General features: G+C 49.0%; 1 protein-coding gene across 2 annotated transcripts in view; it reads right to left on the bottom strand.

Moving 5' to 3' along the window:
- HTT (huntingtin) overlaps nucleotides 1-21,027 on the bottom strand; it is a 1,416,422-nt gene that overhangs the window by 210,596 nt on the left and 1,184,799 nt on the right. For both annotated transcript variants that reach the window (XM_069203496.1, XM_069203501.1), the window contains 2 exons: nucleotides 17,626-17,708; nucleotides 1,949-2,079 (listed from right to left, as the gene is read on the bottom strand). In XM_069203496.1, coding sequence (XP_069059597.1) covers nucleotides 1,949-2,079; nucleotides 17,626-17,708 — 214 coding nt within the window. The remainder of the gene's footprint in view (nucleotides 1-1,948; nucleotides 2,080-17,625; nucleotides 17,709-21,027) is intronic.

Genomic DNA, 21,027 nt, shown 5'->3' on the forward strand with positions numbered 1-21,027 from the left:
GTGCTTTGCCGGAAGGAGTGCTGGGGGCCGGGGCTACACAGAGCCTGAAGGTCCCTTGGAGGAGGAGCAAACAAGCCTTCGTAGCTGCAAGAGTCACGGTGCACAGGGGTACTGTCCTGCAAGGAGAGGCTTACTGTCTCCCAATTTGGAAAGCGTGTAGAGGGGACCGAGGGGCCACTTCAGACCACCACCTGTGATGCATGATCCCCACAGCTCCAGAGGAGACAAGATCCACACAGCCGGTCATCGCTACAGTTAGTGCCTGAGGATGAAGGGGAGTGACTCCTTCACTACAAGGGTGAAGACGTCGCCCTCAGAGGATGCACAAATGGGGAAATGTTGCAGTTGCTGGAAGGAGCCAGAGAAACAATGTTGCAGAGCAGAGTAGTCGCTGTAGTTGCAGATTATCGGTTCCTGCAGGGTCCAGTTTCAGCCCCAGTGGCCAGAAGATGAAGTAAACGATGCAGATGAGTCCTGCTGGAAATTTGCACGTCGAATCTGAGGACCACCCAAGAGGGAGACCCCAAATAGCCCAGGAAGGGGGATTGGTCACGTGGCAAGGTGACCATCTATTAGGAGGGGCTGTGATGTCAACTACCTGACCTGGCCACTCAGATGCTCCCAGGGGCCTCTGCCTACTTTGGATTCAAGAAGGCAGAACAAAGTGGCCACCTGGAGGGACTCTGGGCACTCCCCTTTCCTTTGTCCAGTTTCACGTCAGAGCAGGGACCAGCGATCTCTGGACTGGTGCAAACCGGTTTATGCAAGGAGGACACCAAATGTGTCCTTCAAAGCAAACCGGTGGCTTGGGGAGGCTACCCCTCCCAAGCCTTGTAACACTTATTTCCAAGGGGTAGGGTGTTCCTTCCCTCTCCCACAGGAAATCCTTTGTTCTGCATTCCTCTGCCTGAGCTGGTTAAGCAGCAGGAGGGCAGAAACCTATCTGAGGGGTGGCAGCACCGTGGGCTGCCAGGAAAACCCCAGAAGACTGGTAGGAGCAATGCTAGGGGTCCTCTACGGAGCCCCCAGAGTGAATTAAATCATACAACCAATACTGGCAACAATATCGGGGTATGATTCCGATATGTTTGATACCAAGCATGCCCAGGTTCAGAGTTAACATTATGTAGCTGGACACAGGTAGTGACCCATGTCCTATACACGCATAAAATGGTGTCCCTGCACTCACAAAGTCGACGAAAATGGAGCTGGAGTTTGTGGGGGCACCTCTGCTCATGAAGGGGTGCCATCACACACAGGTACCTGAACCCGGCCCTCTGGGCTAGGAGGGCCTACCACAGGGGTGACTTACAGTGACCTGGTGCAGTGAACTGTAGTGAAAGGGTGCATGCACCTTTTCATGCAGGCTGCATGGCAGGTCTGCAGACACATTTTGCATGGGTTCCCATGGGTGGCACAATACATGCTGCAGCCCATGGGGAACCCCTGGTGCCCCAATGCCCTGGGTACCTAGGTACCAAATACTAGTGACTAATATGGGGACACCAGTATGCCCATTGTGGAGTGCACAAATGTTCTAAGTAACCAAATTTAGAGGGAGAGAGCACAATCACCGGGGTCCTGGTTAGCAGGATCCCAGTAAAAAAAAAAGTAAAAACACACTGACAGCAGGCAAAAGGTGGGGGTAACCATGCCAAAAAGAGGGTACTGTCCTACAAACACAGTCTTCATCTGAATATACCTCAAAGTGATAATGTTCTTTAGCACCTAAGGGAGCATCTCTGAAGAGCAGGGTGCCATCTATGAAGGATTATTATAGACTACAATTGTCTCCAAAGCACCATAAGTCAGCAAGAGAGACTGTGAAGCTGACTAAGTAGGGAGTAACAGTTCAGGTTTTAACATCACATAGCACAATAGCAGATAGAATGCTAACTCATCTGCATATGTTATTACGGTTTCTCCTACATATTTGTGGTGGGCCTACCTAGAATTAATCGGAGATGTTGGAGGTGAAGCAGGTGGCGGTGCGTCCGTTTCGTCTTCGTCTTCTTCATCCCATTCTTCTTCTCGTAATGGAGTGATGCGATTTCCTAACCACACTGAGTGTATAGAGACCTACAAAACAGTCATTAAAACAGTAATATTTCACTAAGCCCTAAAAGGAATGCAAAATAGTACTGTCAAAGCCTTTTTACATTGCAACTTTTAGCCTTTAAAAATATAAACTTTTAAACAGTGGCACTAAGTTTGCAGCTGCACATTAAAAAACAAAATTTAGAGCTGTAAGTGTGTATTCCAGTATTGCCAAAATCGTATTACAGCCCACTGAAAGTTAGGGAATCTTAATCAAATCAGACCATTAGTGCAAATCCTACACATCATGAAACAGGTTAAAAACTGTCAAAACTCACACAGAACTGACCTCAGAGCGGTCACTCCACAATAATTGTATATCCAATGACCCTACAAAAAAGAAACAGTTTAAAAATACCATTGACTATGATCTCCAACCTGGGATGTCTAGGTACATTACAGATACCCAGTCCTATTCAGTAAACAGAACAGCAGTGGGATCACTGATGACCCCCAACTGCCACAAACAGGGATAGAAAATACTGTTAACTTGCTGAAGACCTGGTCAAGATCATTCCCTTCAATGAACAACAGATTGCTGGTGGTTGCTTAACAGATGAAGGTGAGGCATTGTACAATCTTTAAAGACCATCTACCACCGGGGTGGTTGCAGAAGAGAAGATATTCAAAATATCCCTTCGGGAGTACCTATGCCAAACAGTTGCTTTGGAAGCTGAATTAAAAACAATGTTCTAAGTATCAACTATCCTCTACAACCTGAATTGAGACACCAAGTATTCACATTCCAATGCCCGGGTGAAAATTAAAACAAATCAGTTTATTCCTCCAGAATTCCACAATTCTGAGGATTCAGGTTCCAGGGCGTTGGTTGGCCAGGATCGATTCCTGCCATTTCTGAGAGGTACTCAAATTTGAATCCGCTATCTTCCAGAGTGGACTAAAAGAATCCAGCAAATATAAACCCTAAAGAGGAAAGTAAAACTAAAGAACAAGTTACTTACCTTCGGTAACGCATTATCTGGTAGAGACTCTATCAAGCTGAAGATTCCTTACCTTTGAATTCCCTGGCATCAGCTTCGAATCCAGAATCTTTTGCTGAGCAATACTCTATGTGCATCGTTGAGTGCCGTCATTCAGATCCACGTGTGTCGTTCGGCTCTGCGTGGCGTCGTCAGCGCCATCTGTGCCGTCATGGTCGCCTATAAAGGCACCACTCCAGCGGGAGTATGTCAGTTCTTTTACCCACAAACGTCTATGACAGAAGCACAGAGTCATGGATAGAACCAACAATTTGTCTGTGCAAAACTAGGGCCCTGTAAGGGATAAACCTTAATCCTACTAGACATATCCGCAGAGCGGGGAGGCACGGGTGGGTGTAAGAAATCAGCAGCTAGATAGAGTCTCTACCAGATAATGCGTTATCGAATGCAAGTAACTTGTTCATTTGATAGAGACTTCTAGCTGCAGATTCCTTACCTTTGAACAGATACCCAAGCCATAACCTCCTCGCAGTGGGCTGCCGATACCTCTACTACACTAAAAAGTCCTGTAGGACCAAACGGCCAAAGTGCCCGTCTCTCCGTACCCGACTGTCCAGGCAGTAATGTTTTGCAAACGTGTGCAAAGATACCCACGTTGCCGCCTGACAAATATCCAGGACTGGAACACCCCGAGCTAGCAGAGTGGTAGCAGCTCTGCCCCTGGTAGAATGAGCCCTCAAGCCCTCAGGAGGCTGCTTCCTGCCAATGAGTAGCAGATCTTGATGCACAGAACAACCCAGCGCTTAATGGTTCGCTTCTGCACTACCTGACCCTTCGTTGCTCCCACGTACCCCACAAAGAGTAGGTCATCCACCCGCAACTCTTTTGTGCGGTCAAGGTACAACGACGATGATCTTTTTGGGTCCAGCCTGTGGAGTCGCTCCTCTTCCTTAGAGGAATTTGGTGGAGCAAAGAAGGTGGGCAGGGTGATGTTCTGATCCAGATGAAATGGGGTCACCACCTTGGGGAGGAAAGAGGCACGAGGTAGGAGTACCACCTTGTCTGGATAGATAGAGAGATACGGTGGCTTTGATGACAGAGCTTGCGTCTCACTCACCCTCCTGGCAGATGTTATTGCCAATAAGAAGGCTGTCTTGATGGTGAGCAGCCAGAGGGGACAGTTGTGTAATGGCTCGAAGGGAGCACACATAAGAAATGTGAGGGCCAGATTTAAGTCCCATTGGGGCATAACAAAGGGCATAGGGGGAAACATATGTACAAGCCCTTTGAGGAATTTTAGTACAATGAGGGATTTGGAAAGTGAAGGCTGGTCAGGCAGCCAAAGGAATGCCAATAAGCCAGAAAGATAACCCTTGAGAGTACTCAAGGAAGAACCTTGCTGGGCAAGGGAAAGTATAAAGAGAAGGATATCAGAAAGAGAAACAGAAAGAGGATTAATAGACCTTTCTGTACAATAATCTACAAATAGTTTCCAACAGCAGGAGTATACCGTTTTAGTGGCGGGACGCCTGGTTGCCAAAATAACTTTACAGGCTTCAGGAGGAAGGTCAAAAGCCATCAACTGCCGCCGCTCAATCTCCACGCAAGAAGGCGCAGAGTTGTCAGGTTCAGGTGAAGAATACTCCCCTGCTGTTGCGACAGAGGATCCTCCTGAAGTGGCAACCTGATCAGAGGACTTATGCTAATTTTGAGAAGCTCCGGCTATCAGACTCTCCGTGCCCAATCCGAAGCCACTGGATGACTTGGCCATTCTCGATCTTCTTGAGAACTCTGGACAGAAGTGAAATGGGTGGGAAAGCGAACAGAAGGCCTGAACTCCTCTCGTGACGAAAAGCGTCGCTGAGCGACTGCTAGCTTGGAAACTCCAACACACAATACTGCTGACATTGCACGTTCTCTGCGGAGGCAAACAGATCTAACCAATGCTCTCCCCAATGCTGAAATAGTCCTTGTGCCACTTCTGGATGGAGATAACATTCGTCATCCGCTAGGCATTGATGGCTGAGTTTGTCTGCCCTGGCGTTCACAGAACCTGCCAGGTGTTGAACAACCAGGGTTTTGCCCTGCTGTAGGAAACTGCCACTGCTGGCATGGTTACCCCCACCTTTTGCCTAGTTTTGATGCCAACTTTGATTGAAAGTGTGCTGGGACCCTGATAACTAGACCCCAGCACCAGTATTCTTTCTCTGTATCTTTGTTTCCACCATTGGCACACCCATGGCATTCAGCTAAGTCCCTTGTAAAAGGTACCTCTGGTACCAAGGGCCCTGTGGCCAGGGAAGGTCCTCAAGGGCTGAAGCATGTATAATGCCACCCTGGGGGACCCATCACCAAGCAAATGTACAACGCTTATGCAGCTTGTGTGTGCTGGTGGGGAGAAAAAGGCAGAGTCAACATGGCACCCTTCTCAGGGTGCCATGCCCACAAACCACTGCCTGTGGCATAAGTAAGTCACCCCTCTAGCAGGCCTTACAGGCCTAAGGCAGGGTGCACTGTACCACAGGTGAGGGCATACCTGCATGAGCATTATGCCCCTACAGTGTCTAAGTCCATTCTTAGACATTGTAAGTGCAGTGAAGCCATATTGAGTATACGGTCTGGGAGTTTGTCATTACAAACTCCACAGCTCCCTGATGGCTCCAGTGAATACTGGGAAGTTTGATATCAAACTTCTCAGCACAATAAACCCCCACTGATGCCAATGTGGTATTTACTGAAAAATGCACACAGAGGGTATCTTAGAGAGAGTATGTTGGCCAAACTGCTAGTGCAGGACTGATTGGTCTGTGCCAGCCTGCCACTTTCAGCTAAGTTTCTGACCACAGCGGGGTGAGAGCCTTTGTGCTCTCTGTGGTCAGAAACAAAGCCTGCTCTGGGTAGAGATGCTTCACACCTCGCCCATGCAAGAACTGCAACACTTGGCGGTGAGTCTCAAAGGCTCCTGCCTTTTGTTACAACACTGCCCCAGGGCACTGCAGTTAGTGGAGATGCCTGGGTTGATCCCTCCTGACCAACACGACGATGCCTGCAGCCTAAATCCAGAGGACCCTCCTGACCACTACCAGATCCAGTGAATATTTCCAGACACCTAAAGGTACTCCTGAATGCTCAGCCCCCCTGGCCTTTAGGAACTCAACTGACGGCCTAGCAAAGTCCAGTGGGCTCTCTATTTACCTGTCCAGCAGCTGGTTTTCTTCATTCGACTCCATGGTCCACGCTTGCAGAATCTTTGTGACCCCCCCCAAGTCCACCTACTGAAATGCAGTGGACACTCAACACTGAATTTGCACCCGGCCGCCCCCGTGCCACTGAAGGTCTGTGTTTGGTGCTGACCTGTGGCCCCACGGTGCTGATCTAAACCCTCCAGGTCTGTGCCCTGAAATCGGGGGTACTTATCTGCAAGCTGATCTCCGTTTCCTGTCTCCAGAGGGCTCCATTAGGTGCAAAACACCAACTTTGACCTCTGCACCAAGCCGGCCCTGTATTGCTGGTGGTGCACCCTTTGTGTCTTCCTAAACTTTGCATTGTGGACACCCAAACCCCCGAAGACTAGGTTCGTAAGTAGAGTACTTACTTGCAAATTTTGTTGTTATATTTACTCCCCTATGACTGCATTGCTTTCTATGAGACATTGACCTGTGTCCACTTTTGAAATTGAAAAGTATTACTTACCAGAACACTGTTTTATCTGTGAATTCTAAACAAAGTGCATTTGATACTTGAAAGTGATACATTCTTGAAACTGTACTTACCTGCAACAGAGATTCTTGTGGTTCTAGAAATAAAGTAACAAAGTATATTTTTTGCTACATAAAATATGGTCCTGGATTAGTCTGAGTGTGTGCCTCATTTTTTGACTTTGTGTGTACAACAAATGCTTAGCACTACCCTCAACCACACTTGCACAAAAGAGAGCATTCGTATTATCTACTTTAGCCTCTGTAAAGCCTCTGAGGATCCACTGGACTCGGTGCACACTATACTGGCTTCCTACAAACAGTACATTATCAACCAACTTGTTCAGTTTCTAAAGAGATAACATCTTCAAACTGACAACAAGGCTCAAGTAGAAGTTGAACTGAAGAAGAGTTCACTAATTTGATAAAGCCCTACTCAAGTACTGAAAAGGTAATGAACAAGTTACTTACCTTCAGTAACACCTTATCTGGGAGAGACTCTATTTAGCCACAGATTCCTTACCCTTAGAATTATCACCAGGAGTCAGACTGGATTCAGAATTTTTTCATGGGCAGTACCCCTGCACACCAGAAGGTGGTATTCTCTGGCTCCGTTTGGCATCATCTGCGTTGTCCATGCCAGAAGTGATGTGCATGGTGTCTATATAAGCACCACCCCAGCATGCCAACATCAGTATCTTTTTGCAACTTTCCACATCAGGAGCACGGAGACACAAAGAACTTTGAAAACTGGTGTGGAAAACTAGGGCCCTGAGAGGGGAACAGCCCTGTCCCTAAATATCAGTTTTTACAGAGTGGCGAGGATGGGTGGGATAGGAAATAACCCTCTTTCTTGGCTTGGTTACCCCCATTTTCGGCCTGTTGTCTGTGCGTTTGACTGTGTTCACTGGGATCCTGCTTACCAGGACCCCAGTGATTATGCTATCTTCTTCGAACTTGGTGACTTGGTTACTTACACCCCACATTTTGGCATACTGGTGCCACCATGTGAATTCCTAGTATATGGCACCCAGGTACCCAGGGAAGCAGGGATCTCCATAGGCTGCAGCATGTACTATGCCACCCATGGACAGCCCATTCAAAGTGTATCTATAGGCCTGCCATTGCAGCCTGCGTGAAAGAGTGCATGCACCCTTTAAACTACAAGACACTGCACCAGGTCACTGTAAGTCACCCCTATGGCAGGCCCTTTTAGTCCAGAGGGCAGGGTTCAAGTACCTGTGTGTGAGGGCACCCTTGCACTAGCAGAGGTGCCCCCACGAACTCCAGTTCCATTTTCCTGGACTTTGTGAGTGCGGGGATTCCAGGCACCCTGGGTGCTCTTTAGAGGACCCCCAGCATTGCTCCTACCAGCCTTCTGGGGGTTTCCGGGCAGCCCAATCTGCTGCTACACCTCAGACAGGTTTCTGCCCTCATGCCGCTTGAACATCTCAAGCCCAGGATGGCAGAACAAAGGATTTCCTTTGGGCGAGGAGGGTAACAGCCTCTTCCTTTGGAAATAGGTGTTACATGGCTTGCGAGGGGTAGCCTTCCCAAGCCACTACTATCCTTTGAAGGGCACATTTGGTACCCTCCATGCATAAACCAGTCTACACTGGTTTAGGGACCCCCAGTCCCTGCTCTGGCGTGAAACTGGAAAATGGAAAGGGGAGTGACCACTCCCCTGTCCATCACTACCCCAGGGATGGTGGCAAGAGGTCCTCCAGAGGGTCCATGGGTTCTGTCATCTTGAATCCAAGGTTGGTAGGGACCTCTGGGAGTATATGAGTTGCCAGGTCAGGCAGGTGACGTCAGAGCCCCTCCTGAGAGATGGTCACCTGGCTGGGTGAAAAATCCCCCTTTCAGGGCTATTTAGGGTCTCTCCCTTGGGTGGGTCACCAGATTCGGCTTACAAGATTCCAGCAGGACTTCTCTGAAACCTCTACTTCGATTTCTAGCCACTGAAACAGAGAATGGACCCTCCAGGAACCGACACTCTGTCTCCACGACGAAGGCTCTGCTTGCAACATAGTTTCCACCGCTCTTTCCAGCTTCTGCAACATTTCCCCGGCTGTGCATTCTCTAAGGACAGCAAGTCTTCAGCCTGCGCGAGAAGGAAGAAGGAATCTCCCTCGGAGTTAAGGAGTCACTCCCCTGCATTCGCAACCACCTACTGCAACAACGACCGGCCGCGTGATCTCCTCTCATCCTGAGCTACGTGGATCCTGCATCACAGGTGGTGGTCCGGAGTAGTCCTCTTGGTCCTCTCTGCCAGATGTCCAAATTTGGTGGAGGTAAGCCCTTGCCTTCCCACGCATGAAAGTACCCTCGTGCACCATGTCTCTTGCAGCTACCAAGGCTTGTTGGCATCTCCTCCAAGGGATCTTCAGGCTCTGTGTAGCCCCAGCACTCCTTGTGACCCACATCCCTCTGTGTGCTTCTCCTGCAGCATGGGACCCTTCTTCAGTAGTGCTGCGTGGGCTCCTCTGTGACTCCTGGTTTCTCTCCAGTGGTTCTCCTGAGGGGCTGCCTCTTCTTCTTTCGACTCTCTGCCTTGCTGAGGGTGCCCCTAGGAGTCCCTCCATGGGTTGAGTCCTCCTGGTTCTTGCTGGTTCCCGGCAGCTCCACTTTTGCTTCAAAGCAGCTTCAGCCTTTGTCAAGGCTTGTTGGTGGCTCTTCCAACCAATCTGACAGACTGCAATCATCCATCTGGCGTAGGACGTCGAGTGCATCCTCCAGGATCTCTTCACTTGCTCCAAGGCTGCATTCCTGACTGTCTTCGTCCTACCGTCGACCAACTCCTGCAACCACAGCCAGGGGGTGGTAGCTCCTGCTCTCCCTGGAGTCTTAAGTGACTTCAGGACTTGATCCCCTTCTTCCACAGGTCCTTCTCTTCAAGAGTCTACCGCTGGTTTCTTGCATCTTGCCTGGGGGTTGCGTTGTCTTTATTTTGTTCCTTTTGGGTGGTTTGGGGAAATCCAGTAACTTACTCCTTTCTCCCTGGTTGCTAGAGGGTACTTACCTTTGGGGTTTCCTAGTACCCCCAGCTCCCCTCTACACATTCCACTTACCAAGGTGGGGGTCCTCCATTCGCATTACATTTTTTTATATATGGTTTGGGCTCCCCCTAGGGTCAGTATTGTCTATTTGCACTGCTTTCTATCACTTTTATGCCTATTACTGATAACTAGTGTACATAATTAGTATGTTTACTTACCTCCTATTTGAGGGTTGCCTATCTAGTGTTTTGGTACTGCGTTACTGTAATAAAGACCCTTTATTTTCGTAACACTGAGTTTTTTCTTTCATGTGTGTAAGTGCTGTGTGAACCCCCTTGGGGTTTTGGAAACTAACAGGGTATCATCTGCGAATAGGAGTGTCACAATTCTATCTTTGCCTGGAACTGGAGCATCCGAAGGCTGGGAGGGGAGGAAAGGAACTGAACTACATGGTTTAGGTACAAGGTACATTGGTTGGGACCAATACACACCCCTACCGTACGCCCCTAATAACCTTAATGGGATCAGTGAGCTGGCCTTGCTCCCCCCAATGAACTCTAGCAAAATTGGCTTTGTGAAGGCAGACAACTAGAGCCAAAATAGCTGAGGTCATTCCCATATGGCAAAGCACTTCCCAGTGTTTGCCTCTGGGAACCAAGTCAAAAGCAGACATTAGGTCTATAATTGCTATGCAGGGAATCCCCTTCCCAATCACTACTACTTTCCAGTACAGAAATAAAAAACTAAAAACCTGTTCAATGGTACTCATTTTATTCCTAAAGCAGGCCTGATATGGAGACAAAATATTGTTTTCATACATTCAATCATGGATTATTGATAAGAGAGCATGGCAGTACACCTTCTGTATTGAGTCTATGAGGCTTATGGGCTTATAGTTGCCAGGTGAGGACCTATCTCCTTTCCTGTATAGGGGTATCACCTCTGCTCCCTTCCAGGATTCGTGAATCATTGATCCCCTAAGCAATTGCATTAGATAACAATAAGATATACTGGGCCCAGTTTTCTTTCTCATGCAGGAAAAGATCACCCGGGATCAGGGCCAGCAGCTTTTAAGCGTACTATGGAATAGATAGAATTGTATGTATCGCCCAGATTAAAAAGACCCCCACAACTACTACTGCTACCCAACTGGGTGGGAGAAAATGGGGCAGAGCTATTCGTTAGCAGACTATCCACACTATATAGAGAGTTAACGTGATGGAACTATTCCGATGGCTGTATATTGTTACCTAAGGGGGCAGTTCCCCTATTGCTTCTATTGCTAACCAAAGACCAGAAAAGTTTAGAGTCTTTGCGCTTGCAAGCTTCCCTAATAGACCGCCCTCTCTCCTCTTCCCAATCCTGCTTAGCCTTGATCTGTGTGTGTTTGTACTTTCTCTGCAGGATCCTAATACAGGGAACATCTTTCAACTTAATTGCCCTAGCTAATCGTACCTGGGCCAGCCTACATTCCTGATTAATCCACTGGGCTCCGACACCGCTTGTTGGTTTGGGGAAGGTTTGAGGCATTGGCATATTAAAGGATGATTCCAACCTTTAAAAAAAACCAGTGTGAATATCTGAAAACTTAGAGGAACCCCCAACCTCCTCATCCAGCTTGTCCATTAGTGACACACATGACGCCAGATCTTGACCGATACGGCGGAGGGTGTCATCTTGTAGGACGTTACTCCACCGTAAACGACGTCTGTTGTTAGAAGGCAGGACCTCCCTAGTAATTTGATGGGGATGGAAAACATCTTGCGCCCTTTCCCAGGGGCACACTAATCTAAGGCAGGGGGTTATGATCACTAACAGTTGTGTTCCTGACCACCATATCATCCACCAAGAACCAGTGTTTGAGGTCAATCAAGATGTATTCAATAAAGCTCTTCCCCCATGGGCCAATAAAGGTACAAGTGGCTTGCCTATTGAAGTTAGTTGCAGATTCCCTACCTTTGAATAGATACCCAAGCAATGCCATCCTCGGAGGTGGACTGCGAATCAAGATCATACTAGAAAGTCCTGCAGGACCGAACGACCAAAGTAGCCGCCCTGACGGACCTGACTGTCAGTAATGTTTAGCAAACATGTGTAGGGATGCCCACGCAGCTGTCTGGCAGATATCCAGGACAGAAACTCCTCGTGCTAATGCAGTGGAAGCAGCAGTTGCTCTGGTGGAATGAGCACACAAGCCCTCAGGGGCTGCTTCTTGGCCAAAGCATAGCACATCTTGAGGCAAAGAAGTATCAATCGAGAGATAGTACATTTTTGCACCGCCTTCCCTTTTTTCGCACCCACATATCCAACAAAGAGTTGATCGCCCACCCGGAAATCTTTAGTATGATTGAGATAAAACACCAATGCTCTTTTTGAGTCCATGCGGTGGAGTCTCTTCTCCTCATGAGAAGGATGGGGGGGGAGGGTGCGTAAAAAGTAGGTAAGGTGATGGACTGGCCTACATGAAAAGGAGTAACACGCCACACCACTGTCAGGGTGCACAGACAAGAATGGAGGCTTTGAAGAAAGAGCTTGAAGCTCACTCACTCTGAGAGCAGAAGTGATGGCAACAAGAAAGACAGTTTTGAAAGTGAGGAGCCGTAGAGGGCAATTGTGCATCGGCTCAAAGGGAGTACACATTAAGTAAGTAAGGACAAGACTGAGGTCCCACTGAGGCATGATAAATGAAGTGGGAGGAAATAAATGGGTGAGACCTTTGAGGAATCGATTGATAATAGGAGACTTAAAGAGTGAGATAACCAAAGAAAGGCCGAAATAGCCGATAAATACCCTTTAAGGGTGCCCAAAGCAGGGCCCTGCTGAGCTAAAGACAGAATGAACAAAAGAACCACAGAAAGAGGAGCAGAGAGGGGATCAACAGATTTGTTGGTACACCAATGCACAAATTCATGCCAACGACAGGCGTACACCATATTGGTGGAGGGACGCCTGGCTGCCAAGATAACATCACAGATTTCGGGTGGAAGCTCAAAAGCAGTCAACTGACACTGCTTAATCTCCACGCATGAAGGCAGAGATTGGACAGGTTCGGGTGGAGAACCGTCTCCTGCTGCTGCGACAGAAGATCCTCCCGAAGCAGCAGTCTGAGTGGAGGATTGGTGGCCATGCTCAATAGCTCTGGATACCATAGTCTCCGTGCCCAGTCCGGAGCCACCAAGAGAACTTGGGCCCAATCGTTCCTGATCTTCTTGAGAACCCTGGGCAGCAGTGGTATAAGCGGAAAGGAGGCCAGAGTTCCACTCAAGACGAAATGCGTCTCTGAGCGAGTGCTGCCTTGGAAACTCCAACGCGTAAAACAGCTGACATTGCACGTTCTGTGTGGAGGCGTACACTTCTAACCAAGGCTCTCTCCACTGCTGAAAGAGACCTTCCGCCACTTCCAGATGGAGACATCATTCATGATCTGCGTTCAGAGAGCCCGCCAGATGTTGAACCACCAGGGTAATGTCCTGATGTTCCAGCCATATCCAGAGGCGCAGTGCCTCCTGACAAAGGGTTCAGGACCCTACTCTGCCCTGTTTGTTGCAGTACCACATGGAAGTAGTGTTGTCCGTGAACACTTCCACTACTTTCCCTTTGAGAGAGGGAAGAAATGCTTTCAACACAAGCCTCATCGCCCGGAGCTCCAGAATGATATGGAGCTCAGACTCCGCCAGAGACCAGAGGCCTCTGATCTCCGCCTTTCCCATGTGGCCGCCCCAACCCAGAAGAGACACATCTGTCACTATGTATAGATCTGGCTGGGGAAGGGAGAGGGATCTGCTGTGGACCCAATGCGGATTCGAAAGCCACCACTGCAGGTCTTTCACAGTCCCCTCCGAGATCTGGACCATGTCGGAGAGATTTCCCTGATGCTGCGCCCACTGGAACTTCACTCCCAATGCTGAGCCTGCATATACCATCTGGCATGTGTTACTAGCAGGATGCAGGAGGCCATGAGGCCCAGCAGCCTCAGAGTCAGTCTCACCGAAACCCAAGACAGAGGCTGAAAGATCAGGATCATAGCCCGAATATCTTGGACTCGCTTTTCAGGAGGATAAGCCCGAAACTGCACTGTGTCCAGAACAGCTCAGATGAAAGGGAGCGTCTGAGAGGGAGTCAGGTGTGACTTCGGCATGTTGATAGTGAACCCCAGTGTGCAGGAGGCTCACCATAGTCTGAAGGTGGGGGACGATTTTCTGGGGCGAGTCCGTCTTCAACAGCCAGTTGTCGAGGTAGAGGAAGATTGAAAACCCTAACCTGAGCAGATGAGCTGCAACCACCACCATCACTTTCGTGAACACCCGAGGGGCGCTGGTAAGGTTGAAGGGGAACACGGTAAACTGTTAGTGGTCGTGTCCTACCATGAATCGTAGGTAACGTCTGTGGGCAGGCAGGGTGGGATGGGAATGTGGAAATAAGCGTCCTGCAAGTCCAACGCTGCCATCCAGTCTCCTGGGTCTAAGGCAGACAGGACTTGAGCCAGGGTGAGCATTTTGAGGAAGTAATTGTGGTTCCGAAGTTCTAGGATAGGACTTAAGCCCTTGTCCTTTTTTGGCATCAGAAAATGGCAGGAATAACAACCACAACCTACTTCTGGCACAGAGACCTTCTCTATGGCCCCCTTTACCAAGAGAGCGGCGACTTCCTGGTGGAGAAGTGCCAAATGATCCTCCAGAAGATGGGTGACTGATGGAGGCATGGCTAATGGGGCAGATTCGAAGGGGAGCGAATAGCTCTTTCGAACTAGCTGCAAAACCCACCTGTCCGTAGTGATGGATTCCCAATGGGGCAGGTGATCGTGAATCATGCCGCCAATTGGATGGGAGTGAGGGGACGGACTAGGAGGTTTTGGAGGCTGCAGTGGCGCAGGGGTGGACTGGGCAGACCACTGATTCCTTGTCCCACGCCCACATGGGATTCTGGTTCCCCAGACAGGCAGCGGCTGAACAGCATGGGTGGCACGGTGGCTGGGTTGGAGACGTGAAAGGGAGCCCCTTCCATGGCCTCGAAAGGAGCGAAAGGCGGACTCTTGGGAGTGAGGGGCAGTGGAAAAGCCAAGGGGCTGAGTCGTTGCCCGAGAGTCCTTGAACCTCTCCAAGGCCGAGTCTGCCTTGTCTCCAAAGAGACGGGAGCCATTAAAGGGCATGTTCATAAGAGACTGTTGGACATGCCCCGTAAAACCAGAAGTACGTAACCAGGCGTGGCGCCTCAAGGCCACCATCGTCGCAACCGATCTGCCTAGAGAGTCGGTCGTATCCACATCAGACGTGAACTTCACTGCATCTCTCCCATCAGTGACAGCTTGGGAGATGAGAGCACAGCCTCCTCCGGTATCTGCGGCAGAACTTACGCAACCGTATACAACAAACAGTGGGTGTAGTGGCCCAAAAGGCATGCAGTGTTTACGGACCGCAGCACAAGACTGGAGGAAGAAAACATCTTCTTCCCAAATTGTTCCAGCGTTTTTGATTCCCTATCCGGGGGTTCAGAAGGGAATGCGCCAGAAGAAGAGGAAAGCCTGGATGACAGGACTCTCTGGCGTGGAGTGTTGTGACAGTATATTAGGGTCGTTCGGGGCGGGCCGATGGCGGCGTGCGATAGTCCTGTTCACAGAAGCCCCTGTGTTGGGTTTGGACCAAGTACCCAACAGGACATCAGTGAGGGCTTCATGTAATGGCAGAAGGGGCTCAGATGTGGAAGTCCCTGGCTGAAGCACCTCCGTTAGGAGATTTGACCTGACCTGTACAGTAGGCAGCACAAGGCCAAGTACCTCAGCCGCCCTAATGACCACCATAGAATAAGTCGCTCCCTCCGCCGTAGCCATGGTAGGAGGAGACAGCATGCCAGCATCTGGAGAAGTGTCCAGGCCACTGGCCTCACCCAACTCCTGTGCCCAGTCCAAATTAGGGTCATCCTGGTATTCACAAGGGTCCAGGGACCCCTCCAATCCTTCCTGAAATTCGTACCCATAAGAAAAAGAGTCCAAATCCAACCTGGGGTGAGTAGGCCCCATTGAAGACAGAGACAAAGACTTTGAGTCGTCGGGGATAAGGATTGGGTCGACGGTGGGCACCACCAACGTTGGAAGCGTCAACAATCGAAACAGCGCCGGGAAGGTCTTAGTGGTAAGACCGGTGGCGGTGGGGATCTGAGAGCGGATATGGAGGGAACCTCATTGGCCGGAGCCAAAGCCGCTGGCACGGAACCCAAAGGCCCCCCAACAAACCCCTTGGGTTCGAAGGTGCCATATATTGGGGTCGGCCTGCCCAAAAATTAGGCGCATGGCCTCATAAAACTTTTTCAATTGGGCCGGGCTCCGAAAGCTGAGGCCTTGAGCATTGATGCTCCTCCCGGCGTCGCATCAGCCAAGCGACGTGGTGAATTCGAAGTGTGATGGGACCGCTTTGACTTCTTCTTCTTACCTGGGCCCGAAGATTTGGAGGAAGAAGAATGGTGGTGACTCCACGAGCGGTCTCGAGATCTTCTTCTTGAGTGAGACTGGGATTTACGCAGAGTCAAGCACTGGGCTGCCATGAGCTTGAGGGACCTCTCCCTCAAGGCTTTGGGTGCTCGGCCCTGCACTCGGAGCACGACTTTGGGTTGTGGTCACACTCCAACCACCACAAACAGACCTGATGCGGATCGGTCACCAACATCATGCGGTGAAGTCCTTGCACGGCTTGAAACCGGTCTTCGGAGACATGCACCAAAAACTAAAAAAAAAACTCGACAAAAGGGTTGAAATCAGTCAAAAACAGACCAGGGTAGCTCTCTCCGTATCAGCGTGTGGCATGAAAAGAAAAGAACTGATGTCACTCCGCTGAGGCGACGTGTCTGTACTACTCCCGACGTCATCACAGTGACTACGACGCTAACAACGCCCGCGGAGTCGATCGATGCCACCTACCGACGCGCAAGGGTATTGCTTCAAGAAAAAAATTCCGGATCCAGTCAGACGGCTGGCGGGAAAATTCTACGATAAGGAATCTGCAACTAGAAGTCTCTATCAGATATTGAAGATATTGACAGTAATTTTGTCAGGCCCCGTGAGACTAATGCCTAAGATATCAGGACTATCCATTTTTAACATTTCACGGAGCAGTGAAGGGTGATCTTCGCCTAAATTAATAATCCCCCGGATGGGTGGCACACTTTACTAGGGATGGCCAGAAGATGATAAGTCGCATAACCAACTTTATAGGCTGGTTCAACAAGCAAGGTTTCTTGCATGATGCAGATATCATAGGTGTCAATAAAGGCATTCCAATGGGGCAGATGTAGTTTGGACTTTAGCCCAGCCACATTCCAAGAAACAATACTTACTTTTGAGCAGACACTCATAGAATTTAATGGGAAGAAATAATTGGTGGTCAGGCCGTGCTACTGAAGAGCCACAAGCAACATTAGTGGAAAATGTAACTTCCTGGGGCAAAGCAATGGAAAACTCCTTTCCACATAAAAGCCCTTGCCATCTGAACATTCCTTGACACAGCTACTGCTGGGAGAACTCACAGGACCACTAAAGCTATCAGATCAATAAACATCCGAAGAAAGAAATAGCCATTAGAATGTATTGTGAAACAATGCAATTTGCCACACAACCCTAAAAGTTCACAGTGCTGACAATAAACAATGATACAATTTCCAAAAATACACTTGTGTGGGATCCACAAAGCCTAGGCTTGTGTTTGTCCTGTTAAGAGTTAACAGCTCAGTACAATCCACATTGAAGATTAGAACAAAAAACATTATCTAATTAGTGGTATTTATGCAATGTATAGGCATGGATGAGCAAGAAAACCAAATCTTCCTCTCCACTACATAAAGATCCACTAAAATGTATTAGCCTCTGAGAAAAATAATTCAAACACATTTATAATAACAAACCTGCCCTAGTTTGTAGCTCATGTTCCCAATTTCTCTCTCAGTATTAATCTGTAGCAGAAGTTTCTCATGACTGATGAGAGCACCTACAATGCAACGAGAAGGCAAGGTGAAACAAAGAACCAATATTTTTTTCGCAATACTTTTCATTCAGTACAATCAGAAAGCGAGAGAGTACTTGTAAACCAACATTATAGCAAATGCACATTTCAAAGAAAAACTGGGAAGAGTGAAACCTTTGCATCAGTGTAGGAAGCTGGCTATCTACGTAGGGTACACTATGCAGATAGCACAGACGACTCTTGTTGGTTTACAGGAGTTAAGTAATAATCCCAAAAACTCTCTTTTGTGGTAGTGTGGGTGAGCAGTCAGACGTATCAGAGGGTAGTGATAAGCATTTGTTGAACACACAGAGACAATACATGAGGCGATACATACTCAAGAAGAAACTCAAGACCAATGTTTAGAAAAATAGTTATAATTTTGTTATATTGTTTCAACACCAGAACACATTCAAACAAGTTAACTACTGTTGCAAGTGTATTGATTTAGCAAGTAAGTAACACTTTAAAGTACTTTTAATGGAAGGGGGATCCTTGCAGGCAGTTCTAGGGTGTCCACTGTAGATTGTAGAGTGCTAGGGGAACAAGGTCACTAAAACCACCAGCCGAACAATTTTACCTGCTCTGGGGCATCTGGATGCAGTGGTGTTGATCGAGTTGGGTGCCCTGTGCACTGCGCAGTTTTTGATGAGTGGGGGCACCTAGATAAAGGGGGACTTAGAGACAAGTCCGGGAGCTCCCAACAGGGGGCTCAGTCAGTGGGTGTCCTGGGAGCAAGGGAACACCGTTGGTTGTCATGGACCCAAGCCGTGGAGCTCAAGTCTTTGTTGTAGGTGCTCCTGCCTCAAGGCACAAAGAGTGCTTGGGTGGACCTGTAAAAAAAGGGGCAGAACAGGGCAGCTGGGTTACTCATGGTGATGTCCTCCATGTTGCTGACATCCCTCAGCTCAGTACAATCCACATTGAAGATTAGAACAACGGCTAAGTCCTCAGTTATGGCACTGGAGTCCGGATTGAATTACAAACAACCCTTGGTTACTGCAAGGGACTCGGTACCCCGGGTATCGTGCAGGACAGCTCCGGTGGGTCCTGATGTCTTCACACTTGGTGGGAGACGGATTTGGCCTCCTGGAACACAGTGACCTCCTCCTGGGCAGCTGCTGCATCGGTGGACCTGGTGGTCATCAGAACGGTGAGCCGGACATTGCGGTTGGGTCTGCTTCGGGTAGCTCACCTTAGAGGTGTGACTAGCCGAAAGGTGGAACATTCCTATTAAATAACTCATTTTCACCTGCCCTGGTGGCAAATGGACCTCAGGGCAGGGGATGGCATCTCACAAGGTCTGGAGGAAGCCGGGTCAAATATCAAAGGTGTCAGAGACTTTGAAGAACAAGTTACTCACCTTCCGTAAAGCATTATCTGGTAGAGACTATATTTAGCTGCAGATTCTTTACCTTTGAATTTCCGGAGTGTCAGACTGGATTCTGAAACTTTTGCGTAAGCAGTCCTCCTGTGTGCTGTCGGATAGCTTTGTTTGGTTCCGTTCGTCATCGTCAACATCGTTGGAGCCCAAAGTGACGTTGTGGTCACCTATATAGGCGCCACCCAGGCGCGCAGATGTCAGTTACTTTTCATGACTTTCCATTCCTGGAGTGCAGAGCCATGAAGTGAACTGATGAAATTAGGACCCTAGAAATCTGTCCGGAAGAAGGCGTGGGTGTAAGGAATCTGCAGCTAGATTTAGTTTCTACCAGATAATGCGTAACCGAAGGTATGTAACTTGTTCATCTGTCTTCATCACAGCACAGTAAAAAGATCTCCGGCAAAGTGCCCCCTTATAGGGGTGCCCGTCAGACATTGCAGCGCCGATCTGACGAGGAGCTTGCCCGATGATGAAGCATGACATCCAAGTGGGTGTGTGAGGGCACTTGCTTCTAGCATACGGGCTGCCCCTTGTTCTTTCTTTTCCTTTGGAACAGTGTATCTCGTATTTGTAATTTGACATATCTGCATGAGCTGATATGCCGCTGCTTTGTCTGTGTCCATTATCAGACATAGTGAGTGACCAGGGAAGCCATTTTAAATACACATGCTGGACACCAGCTACATAATGGCTTCACTGAAGATAGGGTTGTACGTTATGAAAAATCTCGTAATGGTGAACCCATAGTGATGGCAGTGGTGGCTTTACCAATATATGCACCCAGAAGGCAGTCTAGAGGTACCCCTTGACAACCTACCAACTGCTAGTGTGTTAACTGACTGCTCCTAACCAGTTTAGCCACCTTAGCCACGTTTCTGACCCCTAAGGTGAGAGCCGGTGCTCTCAGGGGCCAGAGACAAAAGCCTGCAGTGAGCCGGGGTGTTGACACCTCCTCCAGGCAGGATAGACATTCCTGGGTGGGACGTTTCAAAGTCCTAGCAGCCTCTGTAATGCAACCCAGGACTCTCCAGGTGGTGGAGATGACCAACCCTCCTGTCCTGACCTCACTTTTTGGTGGCAAGCCAAGCGGGAAAATTTGTCAGATTAGGAGGTCTGCCCACTGCATGCCAGTCCCACCCCTAAGGTGGACGAGTTGAAGTGGACACCACTTTTTAAATTCCGCCATCTTGTTTTAGAGGCATTTATACCTCTAGGGTCGGGGTTATGCCCACTTCCTAACGGAAGTGGTCATAAAGAGGGTGCAGCCACACTAAAGGTGGGCAACCCATTGGTTGCCATCTGGTATTCCCTGTAACACCCCTAAATTGAGTGTTTAGGTGGCAACCTGGACCCAAAAACTCAGATTGTGATGACCTATGAAGCCCAACAACATTGAAAAGTCGCACCAGCAGAAGAGGAGAAAAAGAAGCAGCTGGCCTGTTACCAACCCTGCCGGCCCGTCTGCAACCCTTGACGTAATCTGCACCAAAAAACACCTTGTCAAGCACCTGAGCATCCAGAAACCAAGGGAACTGCCTGCCTTAGAAAACGACTCAAAACTAATCTGTGTTCCTCAACAAACTCTACAGAAAGGACTGTGAAGCCTCGTGAACCGCAAAGACCCAACACCTGAGGACACCACAGCACCAACCGTCACCGCCCCGAGTTGAAGTGGACCACTGGTGCCAACAAAGGTTCCCATGCTCCCCAGAGTCTGAGTCCATTGCAGTGTGACTCCTCTTGGACTCCCTGAAGTCGACTGCAGCCTCTGATTGCAGGCCCCCTCTCCCACTGCCTCTATGGTGAGGAAAGCCTGAAGTAACCACTGCACTCTTTGTCAACGGCCCGATCTGAAGTGGGTCCCTGGTGTCAACAACATCCCCCAGCACTTCTGACCTCGAGTTCACTGTGGTTCCACCC

This window comes from Pleurodeles waltl, chromosome 1_2 (genome assembly GCF_031143425.1).
Source record: "Pleurodeles waltl isolate 20211129_DDA chromosome 1_2, aPleWal1.hap1.20221129, whole genome shotgun sequence".
Classification (NCBI taxonomy): Eukaryota; Metazoa; Chordata; class Amphibia; order Caudata; family Salamandridae; genus Pleurodeles; species Pleurodeles waltl.